The sequence below is a fragment of the Panthera onca genome, chromosome D4, assembly GCF_046562875.1.
Source record: "Panthera onca isolate mPanOnc1 chromosome D4, mPanOnc1 haplotype 2, whole genome shotgun sequence".
Lineage (NCBI taxonomy): Eukaryota > Metazoa > Chordata > Mammalia > Carnivora > Felidae > Panthera > Panthera onca.
In genome coordinates, this window is record NC_138351.1 from 82,199,003 (window position 1) to 82,212,328 (window position 13,326).

Below are 13,326 nucleotides of genomic sequence, written 5' to 3' on the forward strand. Positions count from 1 at the left end.
TAAGCAACGAACCACAGGAATCTACCCCAAAAAACAAGAGCATGCTTTACACCCTGTATATTAGCCAATTTGACAATAAACTATATTTAAAAAAAAAAAAGGAAAGACAGTATTTACAAATAAGAAAAAAAATGGACAGATGACATGAATAGACATTTCTCCAAAGAAGACATCAGATGGCCAACCCACACATGAAAAGATACTCAACATCACTTATCATCAGGGAAATGCAAATCAAAACTACAATGAGATATCATCTCACACCAGTCAGAATGGCTAAAATCAAAAACACAAGAAACAACAAGTGTTGATGAGGATGTGGAGAAAAAGCAACCCTCTTGCACTGCTGGTGGGAATGCAACCTGGTGCAGCCACTGTAAAAAACAGTATGCGGTTTCCTTAAAAAGTTAAAAATAGAACTCTCCTATGACCCAGTAATAGCACTACTGGGTATCTACCCAAAAAATAGAAAAACAGTAATTCAAAGGGGGTACAGACACTCCTATGTTTAGAGCAGCATTATTTACAAAAGCCACATTATGGAAAGAGCCCAAGTGTCCACTGATAGATAAGTGGATAAAAAAGAGAACACACACACACACACACACACACACACACACACACACAGAGGAATATTGTTCAGCCATAAAAAAAAATGAAATCTTGTCATTTGCAGTGACATGGATGGAGCTAGAGAGTATAATTCTAAGGAAATAAATTAGTTACAGAAAGACAAATACCACATTATTTCACTCATATGTGGAATTTAAGAAACCAAACAAATGAGCAAAGGGGCAAAAAGAGAGAGAGAGAGAGAGAGAGAGAGAGAGAGAGACCAAGAAAGAGAGTCTTAACTACAGAGAACAAACTGATGGTTAACAGAGGGGAGATAGGTAAAGAATTGGTGAAATAGGTGATGGGGATTAAGGAGGACACTTGTTGTGATGAACACTGGGTGATATACGGAACTGTTAAATCACTATATTGTACACCTGAAACTAATGTAATACTGTATATTAGCTATACTGGTATTAAAATAAAAAAATAAAGCCAATATCTTAATGAACATAAATGCAAAAGTCCTGAACAAAATACTAGCAGACCAAATTCAAAAGCACATTAAAGGTATCATACACCATGACCAAGTGGGATTTATCCCTGGGATGCAAAGATGGTTCAACATATCAAATCAATTAATGGAATATACCACATTAACAAAGTAAAGAAGAAAAAACACATATCATCTCAATAGTTGAAGAAAAAGGATTTGACAAAATTCAACACACTTTTATGATAAAAACTCTCAAAAAACTAGGCGTAGAAGGAATTTACTTCAACATGATAAAGTTTATATAGGATAAGCCCACAACCAATATTATATTTAATAGTGAAAAGCTGAAAGCTTTTCTTCTAAGATCAGTAACAAGACTGGGATGCCCACTCTTGCCACTTCTATTTAACATAGTACTGGAAGATCTAGTCAGAGGAATTAGAGGTGATATTTATAACTATAAAGGTTGTTAGTTAACTTAAAGGAGAACAAAGTGGGAGGCATTTCACTCCCTGATTTAAAAACTTACTGTAAAGCTTCAATCATCAAGAAAGTGTAGCACTGACATAATAATAGACATATAGAACAATGAAACAGAATTGAGGGCCCAGAAATAAACCTCATTAAGGAATAAGCCTTATTTTTGTGGTCAACCGGTTTTTGACACAGGTGTGAAGGCAATTCAATGGGGAAAGGATAATCTTTTCAACACATAGTGCTAGGCAACATGGATATCCCCATGCAAAACCCTCAACTTAGACCCTTACTTAATACCATACACAAAAAAACTTAACTCAAATTGGGTCACATACTGAAATATAAGAACTATAAGGGTTTTAGAAAAAAATAAGAGAAACTATGTGTTTCCTTGGGTTAGGCAAAGATTGCTTAATGATTCATAAAAGAAAAAAATTAGAAATTGGACTTCATCAAAGTTCAAAACTTCTGCTCCAAGAGACAAACCATTAAGACAATGAAAACAAAGGGGTGCCTGGGTGGCTCAATCAGTTAAGCATCTGACTCTTGATTTCTGCTCAGGTCACGATCTCATGGTTAGTGAGTTCGAGCCCCACATCAGGCTCTGTGCTGACAGCGTGGAGCCTGCTTGAGATTCCCTCTCTCTGTGTGACTGCCCTGCTCTTGCACGTGCTCTCTCTCTCTTTCTCTCGAAGAAAGGAAGGAAGGAAGGAAGGAAGGAAGGAAGGAAGGAAGGAAGGAACTGAAAAGAAAGATACAGATTAGGAGAAAATATTTGAAAATTATGTGTATGATGAGGGTCCAGTCTCCACTTAGAATAGATAGAAAACTTCATACACAAATATCCCATGCTGTAGTGCATGTGCTGTCAAGACGGGAAGAAGAACAGGAAGAAGAGCAATGCAGACACAGTGAGAGGTAGCATTCAGAGAACAGGTTGTGAGTGAATAAAGAGTTCACATGGCTTTAATGCTGAACCGGGTACCAGACAGTTCTAGGCCACCTTCTCCTCTACCTCCTACTCAAACACCCTCCTCCTTGACCCTGGAATCCTGGTATTGCTGGTACTCAGACACCAGGTCATTCATGCTGCTCTTGGCCTAGGTGAGCTTCATCTCATCCATGCCTTCCCTCGTGTACCAGTGCAGGAAGGCCCTGCACTTGAACAAGGCCATGAACTGCCATGAGATGTGCACTGAACACAGATGTGCTGTGAGATGTGCTCCTGGGTGGTGGTGCTGCTGCTACTGGAGGTGGTGGACATTTTTGGCTCCTGGGGCTGAATGTCACAGACAGATATTTTTACATCATTAGGATCCATTTTCATTCTTTTGCATGTGGATATCCAGTTTCTTGACACCATTTATTGAAGAGACTATCCTTTACTTATTGTGTATACACTTGGCTCCCTTGTCAAGGATTAGTTGATGGCATATGCATGGGTTTATGTCTGGGCTCTATTCTGTTCCATGGTCTACACGGTTTTATGCCAGTAACATATATTGTTGATTACTATAGGTCTGTATTATAGTTTAAAGTCAGGAAGTGTGATGCCTCCCACATTGTTCATTTTTCTCAAGGTTGCTTTGGCTTTTGTGGCTCTCTTGCAGTTCTCTAAGAATGGAATGAATGGTGGCAGTGGAATATGTGCTTTAATGCAGTTTGGGGTTAGTGGTTTGGGAGTCTACAAAGGCTAGTACTACTCTATCTGGGCCTTTTTGTGATGTATGGAGAGACAGATTCCATTGATGGATTCTTCAGAGGTCAAGGGTGTTTGTGGCCCCTCCACCTTCTCATGACCAGGCAGAGGGGAGGCTGATGTGTCACTGATTTTAGGGACACTTTCTTCTGGGACCCTTTTGTCCCTGCATAGGATCCATCTCAAGAGGGAGGCAAGAATTTGCACAATTAGTTCTGTTGGCTTCTTCTCTAACAGAAGGTTGGGGTTGTGTTCCCCTGGGTCTTTTTCTTGTTGGTAAATGTGAATCTTCCTGCTCGTTATTCCAGTGCTTGTGAACAGGAATGAAAGGTGTTAAAGACCATTAGGCCATAAGAGAGGAGGCATCTCAAGAGGGAGGCAAGAAATTGCACAATTAGTTTTGTTGGCTTCTTCTCTAACAGAAGGTTGGGGTTGTGTTCCCCTGGGTCTTTTTCTTGTTGGTAAATGTGAATCTTCCTGCTCGTTATTCCAGTGCTTGTGAACGAGAATGAAAGGTGTTAAAGACCATTAGGCCATAAGAGAGGAGGCATCTCAAGAGGGAGGCAAGAAATTGCACAATTAGTTTTGTTGGCTTCTTCTCTAACAGAAGGTTGGGGTTGTGTTCCCCTGGGTCTTTTTCTTGTTGGTAAATGTGAATCTTCCTGCTCGTTATTCCAGTGCTTGTGAACAGGAATGAAAGGTGTTAAAGACTATTAGGCCATAAGAGAAGTGTATTCAGGTAACAGCCTGGACCAGCAAGAATTGGCATCCACTGGAGGAAGGTGAGGAACCATCACTTGGCCTAGATATGTGTGTGTATGTGAGGACTAGAGACAGAAAGAGAAAATGGGTGTTTACATTGCTTGTGTTTTTAGAGGCTAAGTGACTTTCACACTGACCTCTATGATGCTGCTAGCCACATGTGGTCATAAAGTTAAATTTAATTAAAATTAACTGAAATTACAATTTTAGTTCCTCAGTTTCAGTAGCTCTATTTCAAGTCTTCAGTCACATGGGGCTAGTGCTGCTATAGTGGACAATGTAGATACAGAGCATTTCCACCATGGTAGAAAGTCCTAATGTCTAGTGCTAATAGTAGACCGTGGAGGGCTGGAAATCTTTTGCTAATGTGTGCATGTGTGCTTGTGTGTGTTTGTGTGTGCGCGTGTGTGTGCGTGTGTGGTTTGTGAGTTCCCTGGATGACTGGATGTGGTGTTTGTATGATTTTTTAAAAAATATAATTTACTGTCAAATTGGCTTACATGTAACACCCAGTGCTCATCCCAACAAGTGCCGTCTTCAATGGCCATCACCCATTTTCCCCTCTCCCCACCACCCCCCCATCCACCCTCAGTTTGTTTTCTGTATTTAAGAGTCTCTTGTGGTTTGCCTCCCTCCCTCTCAGTTTGTAACTATTTCTTCTCCTTCCCTTCCCCCATGGTCTTCTGTTAAGTTTCTCAAGATCCACATATGAGTTAAAACATATGCTATTTGTCCTTCTCTGAGTGACTTCTTTCACTCAGCATAATACCAACCCTCTTGCACTGTTGGTGGGAATGCAAACTGGTGCAGCCGTTCTGGAAAACAGTGTGGCGGTTCCTCAAAAAATAGAACTACCTTACGACCCAGCAATAGCATTACTAGGAATTTACCCAAAGGATACAGGAGTGCTGATGCATAAGGGCACATGTACCGCAATGTTTATAGCAGTGTTTTCAACAATAGCCAAATTATGGAAAGAGCCTAAATGTCCATCAAATGATGAATGGATAAAGAAAATGTGCTTTATATGTACAATGGAATACTACTGGGCAATGAGAATGAAATCCTGCCATTTGCAGCAACGTGGATGGACTTGGAAGGTATTATGCTGAGTGCATGATTTTTTTAAACAGCTTTATTGAGGTGTAACTGATACAAAAATCTGTATAAAGTTAATGTATACAATTTAATGAGTTTGGACCTATGCATATACATTTGAAGCTATCACCACAATCAAGGCAATAGACATATCCATCACATCCCAAAATTTCCTTGTGCCCCCTCTTTTTTTGAGGTTAAAATAGCTTAAAATGAGATCTACTCTTTTCATGAATTTTGAAGTGCACAATAAAGTACTGTGGACTGCAGGCACTATGCTGTATAGCAGGCCTCTAGAACTAATTCATCTTTTTTTTTTTTTTTTTTAATTTTTTTTTTTTTTAACATTTATTTATTTTTGAGACAGAGAGAGACAGAGCATGAATGGGAGAGGGTCACAGAGAGAGGGAGACACAGAACCTGAAACAGGCTCCAGGCTCTGAGCTGTCACCACAGAGCCCGACGCGGGGCTCGAACTCATGGACCGTGAGATCATGACCTGAGCTGAAGTCGGACGCTCAACCGACCGAGCCACCCAGGCGCCCCAGAACTAATTCATCTTTAATAACGAAAACTTTATATCAATAACAGCTCTACCTTTCTCCCCCTCCCCTTGGTAACTACTGTTTATTCCCTGTTTCTACGAGTTTGACCCTTTTAGATACCTCATAAAAGCGAAATCATGCAATATTTGTCCTTCTGTAACTGGCTTATTTCATTTAGTATAATGTCCTCCAGGTTCATCCATGTTGTCACAGATAGAAGGATTTCCTTCATATTTAAGGCAGAATAATATTCCATTGTATGTTTATACCACATTTTCTCTACCCATTCTTCTCATTTGGGTTGTTTCTATAACTTAATTATTGTGAATAGGACTGCAGAAAACATGGAAGTGCAGATATATCTTTGAGATCCTGATTTCAGTCCTTTCTGGTATATGCCCAGAAGTGAGATAGCAAGATCATGCGGCAATTCTATTTTTAATGTTTTAGGGAAACTCCATTCTGTTTTCCATAGCAGCTGAGCATTTTACAGCCCCCCAAACAACATAGAAGGGTTCCTTCTGCATGTTTTTTAAAGTTGTGTGTGACAAAATGTTTCATCTTAAGGAGGAATGTAAGTTAGTATGAATCCATGCAAACTTCTACACTTTTGAACTAGAGAGGAGTATAGGTCAGAGAGAGCCAAAGCATAGGACCTTGGGTTTGTTTCTGTGTTACTCTGTGTGTCTGTTTTTGTGTCTAACACACTCACATATGTGCGGGACATAGCAATATGTGTATGCACTCGACTTAGGGGAACAGCCCCAGAGTCTTGTCTCAGCCCTCTTGTCTTGTCTCCTCTTGTCTCAGCCCTAGACATAAACAGGAAGCTCTAAGCAAAGTCCTCTTTATGCTAAGTTGGTGGCAATTTGTCCATGTGGTTTGAAGACTACTGAACTTCTCCAGGGCCCCCAATTTCCTTCATTGACCTTCAGTAATTTCCAAATTTCCACTTTGGGGAACATGGTGTAGTTAATTCTGGAACCTTGTCTAGTTACTCAGATGACTATGAATTCTGATATAACTCCTCAGTCCAATACCATCTGTAATATCTTGATTCTCTGGCCACACCATTGGGCAAACTCTCATGTCACTCACATTGCATGTGTGCTTAGAACTTAGCCATTTTGGGGGCACCTGGGTGGCTCAGTTGGTTAAGCATCCAACTTTGGCTCAGGTCGTGATCATAGAGCTATGCATTGGGCTCTCTACTGTCAGCACAGAGCCTACTTCATATCCTCTGTCCTCCTCTCTCTTTACCCCTCCCTGCTGGTTCTCTCTCTCTCAAAATAAATAAATAAACTTAAAAAGAAAAGAACTCAGCCATTTTGAAGTACTGGAGATAAAAGGGGAGAGAGATGATGGCAGACATGAAGAAGTTATTTATTGGAAAATTTATTTAAAATGCGGTTAGTCAATTGCTGCGGATGAAGTAATCTTCAGGGGCCATGGTCTGGGCCTTCACTGTTTCCCTGAATGTGTGAGAGAGACCACAGAAGTAAACACATTTTCAGTAAGCTATTTGATTTTGCTTGATGGCCTATTCATACCTCCGTTATCTTTAATTCCTGACCTGTGGTCTTGGTCACTCATCCTGCCAAAACAGTGAGTTTATTTATTTTTTTGGTCACCCTTCATTCATTCATTCATTCATTCATTCATTCATTCATTCATAAAAGATTTTATTTTTAAGTAATCTCTACACCTAACGTGGGGTTTGAACTCACGACCTCGAGATCAAGAGTCTCATGCTCTCTACCAACTGAGCCAGCAAGACACCCCTGACTATTATCTTTAGTCAATAATTTATTAACTCTTGCTGATATATTTTCCAACTTAAAGGTTTTTTTTTTATTTTGGTGAAATATGCATAACATAAAATTTACCATGTAAGTAATTTTTTAAGTGTGCAGTTCTGTGGCATTATGTATGTTTACAACATCACCACCATCTACTTCCAGAACTTTATCTTCTCAAACTGAAACTGTATACACTGAACAATAATTTCTCATTTCTCTTCTCCCTAACTGCTGACCACCACCATTCTACTTTTTGTCTCTATGAATTTGACCATTCTAGGATCTCATGTAAGTGGAATCATACAGTATTTATACTTTGGTGACTGACTTATTTTAGTCATCATAATGTCAAGGTTCATCCAGGTTGTAGCAGGAGTCAGGATTTCCTTCCTTCCATTCCATTGTATGTATATACCACATTGTGTTTATCCATTCATTTGTCAATGGACACAGGTTGTTTCCATCTTTTGCTGTCATGAATAATGCTGTTTTGAGAAAGAATGAAATCATGCCATTTGCAGCAATGTGGATGAAACTGGAAGGTATTACGCTGAGTGAAATAAGTCAGTCAGAGAAGGACAGATGTCATTTGTTTTCACTCATATGTGGATCTTGAGAAACTTAACAGAAGGCCATGGGGGAAGGGAAGTGGAAAAAATAGTTACAAACAGAGAGGGAGGGAGGCCAAAAAAACCACAAGAAGCTCTTAAATACAGAGAACAAATTGAGGGTGGATGGGGGGATGGGGGAGAGGGGAAAATTGGTGATGGGCATTGAGGAGGGCACTTATTGGGATGAGCACTGGGTGTTGTATGTAAGCCAATTTGAGAATAAATTATATTCATAAAAAATGAATACTGCTGCTTTGAACATGGGTGTACAAATATTTAAGAACCTTATTTCAATTGTTTTGGATATATACCCAGAAGTGGAACTTCTGGATTTATGATAATTCTGTGCTTAATTTTTTTAGGAACTGCCATAGTGTTTTTCATAATAACTGCACCATTTTATGTGTACCAGCAATACACAAGTGTTCCAATTTCTCCACATCCTCATCAACACTAATTTCCTTCCTTCCTTGCTTCCTTCCTTCCTTCCTCCCTCCCTCCATTTTTCTTTTTTCTTTTCTTTTCTTTTCTTTTCTTTTCTTTTCTTTTCTTTCCCTTCCCTTCCCTTCCCTTCCCTTCCCTTTCTTTGTGATGATAGTCATTATAATGGTGTGAAGTGAGTTTGTGTATTGAGGGCTTATTTTGTACATGGTATGTTTCTTTAATCTTCTCAATGCTTAAGTGGCAAGCATGTGTATGTGTGTATGTGACAGACAGAGAGACAAAGATAGAGACAGAGACAGAGAGACAGAGAGGGCAAGCAACAATCAGGATAAGCAAGAACCAGATGCAAGCTCATAAGCAGTCTGGCTGCAGAGCTATGCTCTTCATCAGTGCTGTGAGGCTGCTTACTCAAATGTGGGCTCCCCAGAGGAAGGGATTTTTTCATTACTTTCTTCCTAGTGCCTATCACAGTGTCTCCACATGTGTAAAAAACAAAATCAAAAAAGAATGAGTTGTTCCTGATTTTGACTGAAGAGTTTGGTGTCACGTACTTTCTCCAAGTGACTGTCAAGGTTCACACAAATCTCATTGCATCCCTCTCACGAGACTGGACGAGGCATCCATATGTGAATTGCAAGGCAATATTTGCCTGAATGCTGACAGTTACTTGGAGAAAATATGTGACTATACAGTAATTACTATGCATAGTATTTCTAAGTACTGTCATTTCCCATTTCTCTTTATTCCTAGAGGAGAGAAAGCAGCATGAGGGGGGAGAACCAGAGCAGCGTGTCTGAGTTCCTCCTCCTGGGGCTCCCCATCTGGCCAGAGCAGCAGGCTGTGTTCTTCGCCCTGTTCCTGGGCATGTACCTGATCACGGTGCTGGGGAACCTGCTCATCATCCTGCTCATCAGGCTGGACTCCCGCCTCCACACCCCCATGTACTTCTTCCTCAGCCACTTGGCCTTCATTGATGTCTCTTTCTCTTCTGTCACTGTCCCAAAGATGCTGATGAACATGCAGACTGAGCACCTATCAATCTCTTATCCAGGATGTATTTCACAGATGTATTTTTATATACTTTTCGGTTGTGTTGATAATCTCCTTCTTGCAGTGATGGCATATGACAGGTATGTAGCCATCTGTCATCCTCTATACTACACCACCATCATGAAGGAGGATCTGTGTGTGCTGCTGGTGGCTGGCTCCTGGATTCTCTCCTGTGGCAGTGCCCTTTTACACACCCTCCTCCTGACCCAGGTGTCCTTCTGTGCTGACAACATCATCCCCCACTTTTTCTGTAGCCTCCCCATCCTACTCAGGCTGTCCTGTTCAAACACCTCTCTTAATGAGCTGGTCATATATACTGCAGGGGCTGCAGTTGTCATTTTCCCGTTGACTGGCATCCTGGTCTCTTATGGACGCATTGGGGCTTCTATCCTGAAGGTGCCCACTACCAAAGGTATCTGCAAAGCCTTGTCCACCTGTGGCTCCCACCTATCTGTAGTGTCTCTATTCTATGGAACAATTATAGCACTGTACTTTTCTCCCGCATCGAGCAACTCCAATGACAACGACATGATTGCCTCACTGATGTATACAGTGGTCACCCCCATGTTGAACCCCTTCATCTATAGCCTAAGGAACAGAGACATGAAATTGGCTCTGGAGATTCTTTTCAGAAACAACATTGTTTTCACCAAGTGAGAATCACCTAATTGTATTACTTTACCCACTGACCTTGTTAGAGATGACTTCTTGCAAAATTGTTTGTTGACTATCCATGTCTCTTGCATTTTCCCAACTACTCTTTAAATGGACAGTTACGTTATAGGACCTGACCCCTTTCACTTTGGTCATACCTAGCTTTTAATTATAACCCACAGTTTCTATTTGTTGAAGTAAATGAGATATAAACAAGCTCCTTATTTCTTGTTTCTTGTCTACAAATATTCAGTCAAGTTTCTAATGTTTAGTTTTAGAAAGTCCAGAATGCTTACCTTCTAAATGCAGTAGCTAGATAATAAAGTGATTTTGATGGTTTGTTAAAACTTAAATGAACTTTAATTTGATTGTGCCTGTGACAAGAAGTTAATAGGGGAGCACAGAGGAGTCAATTCAATTACCAAATTTCTCCATGCTAGAAAGATTATGATTTTCTGCTCTAAGTTGGATTTTTGTGGTGAGAACAACCTCTATCTGCCTGATTAATTTTAATCTGGGAAAATAAGTGTTGTCTTATTCCCAAACAGAGAGCTTCTACTTCTGAGAAGGAAAAGATAAATGTGTGAATTCATAACTCATGCACACAAAAATATTTACCATGACTACTATATGCTAGGCAATTTTCCAAGCTCTGGCTGTGCAAGTTAAAAAACAGAAAGACCTGCAAATCGATTGCCATGCAGAATTTACATTCCAGCATTCCTGACCCCACTCATCATGCTCCTTTTTTTTCCATAGCAGTTTTCAACCTTCTAACACACCATGAGCTTTACTTATTTCCTTTATTGTCGTTGTTTCTTTACTAGAATGTAAGCTCTGTGGGAGATGAGTTTTTGTGTCTGAATTAAATGCATAAATTTTAAGTTTTGTTTGTAGGTAAAAACTGCTGTAGGTAAAGGAAGCATTAAAGTGGGGAACAATATGATTTAACTTATAAGTGGAATCTAAAAATAAAAAAGAAATGAATAAACTAACAAAAACCAGAATCAGACCTATAAACACAGAGAACAAACTGATGGTCGCTAGAGGGAAGGGGGGTCAGTAGTGGGCAAAATGGGTGAAGGGGAGTGGGAGAAACAGCCCTCCAGATATGGAATGAATAAGTCATGGGAATAAAAGGCAGAGCATAAGGAATATAGTCAATGGCATTGTAATAACAATGTATCAGGACAGATGGTAGCTGTATTTATAGTAACCATAACATAATGTGTAAACTTGTTGAATCATTATGTCGTACAACTGAAATTAGTGTAATATTGTATTCAACTATACTCATAAAAAAAAAGGAGGGGGAAATGAGAGTTCTGGTGGGGGGTGGTGCTTTATAATTTAATGGTCCCTGGAAAGGTAACATTTAAACTAAGACATTAGTGAGGACAGGTAAGTGAGCCATGGGGATTTCTGAGGAAAAAGCATCCCAAGCAACTAGAAATACCCTGGGGTAAGATGGTATCAGGCCTATTCCAGGAACATTAAATGGGCCTCTGTAGCTATACATGGATGAGTGGGGGGTGGGTGGTAGACGATACGTTAAAGATATCAAGGAACCACATTTGTAAGGCACCTCAGGTCATAGTAAGCGTATTAGTCAAAATTCCCCAGAAAAATAGAACCAAGAGGGTTTGTGTACATTTGTGGGAGAGAGGTGCATGGGGGGAGATTTTAAGGAATTAGCTCATGTGATTATGGAGGCTGGTAAGTCCCAAATCAGCAGGGTGACAGGCTGGAAATCCAGGGAAATGTTTCAGTTTGAACCCAAAGGCAGTTTTCTGGCAAAATTGCTTCTTCTTTGGGGGAAGGCAGTCTTATGCCCTACAGATTGGATAAGGCCCATCTGCAGTATGGAGGGCAATCTACTCAAAACCTGCTGATAAAAATTAAATGATTGAGAGGGAGGCAAACCAAAAGAGACTCTTAAAAATTCAGAGAACAATTGATGGTTGCGGGGGGGATGGGCTAAATAGGTGACCGAAGGCATTAATGCCATGTAAATGGCATTAACGAGGGCAATTGTTGGGATAAACACTGGGTGTTATATGTAATTAATGAATCACTAAATCCTACTCCAGAAACCAGTACTACACTATATGTTAACTAACTTGAATTTAAATGTTAAAAAATGTTCATCTCACTTAAAAATGCCCTCATAGAAACATCTAGAATAGTGTTTGTCTAAATACCTGGTTACTGTAGCCTAGCCAAGCTGACACATAAAATTAAGCATCATAGTAGAGTTTCATCTTTAGTGTGAGTGATTTGGGAATCCACTGGATGCTATTCAATAGAGGAATGGCAAGATCCTTTTGACATAGGTATACATCTATGAAACTATCAAAGATAAACCATCAAGATAATGAAGTTTCCTCAGGCTTACCCTCCTGCCCCTCTTTGTTTCTCCCATCTGTCCCCAGGGGAACTACTGATCTTTTTTTTTTTCCACATTGATTAGTTCCCATCTTCAAGAAGTTTATCTAAATGGAATCAGCCAGTATGTATTTTTTTTTTTTTTTTTTTTTTTTTTGCTGCTGTCCTCTTTCACTCAGCATAAGCATTTTGAGATTCACCCATGTACAAATTTTTATCAATAGTTCATTCTTTTTATTGCTAAGTAGTATTCCATTATAAGGATATCCCACAACCCTTCTGTCCATTTACCTGTTGATGGATGTTTGGACTGGTTCCAGTTTTTGGCTATTAAATAAAACTGTTATGAACATTCTTGTATAAGTCTTTGTATGGACATCTACATTTTTTTTTTCCTTTGGGCAAATACCTAGCAATATGCTAGCTATATATTTAACTTTTAAAGAACTTGTAAACTGTTTTTCAAAGGGTAGGACCATTTTACACTGCCACCAGCCATGTATGAGAGTTACAGTTCCTTCATATCTTCAACGACACTGGATAGCAGCAGTCCTTCTAATTTTAGACATTCTAATAGGCATGTAGTGGTATCTCATTGCAGTTTAATTTGTATTTTCCTTATTAATTGTAATAGGTCAACTTATAAGATATCAGAAAGCTTATTGTATATAAGTTCGGCTTAAACTCACCTTTCATGAATAGTTGAGATAAAAGGCTTATGTAGTTCCCTATTAGGGTTATCAGTAATTAC

The 13,326-nt window shown here is 39.6% G+C and overlaps 1 protein-coding gene and 1 non-coding gene across 2 annotated transcripts; one reads left to right on the top strand and one right to left on the bottom strand.

The window, feature by feature from the left end:
• Window positions 1-7,334: 7,334 nt before the first annotated feature.
• Window positions 7,335-7,409, bottom strand: TRNAK-CUU (transfer RNA lysine (anticodon CUU)). Its single transcript has one exon. It is a non-coding gene; the product is annotated as a tRNA-Lys (tRNA).
• A 1,842-nt stretch (window positions 7,410-9,251) lies between these two features.
• On the top strand, window positions 9,252-10,193 carry LOC132663802 (olfactory receptor 1J4-like). Its single transcript, XM_060610390.2, has one exon. It carries the CDS (start codon window positions 9,252-9,254, stop codon window positions 10,191-10,193), a length of 942 nt encoding a protein of 313 aa, XP_060466373.2.
• The last annotated feature ends 3,133 nt before the right edge of the window (window positions 10,194-13,326 follow it).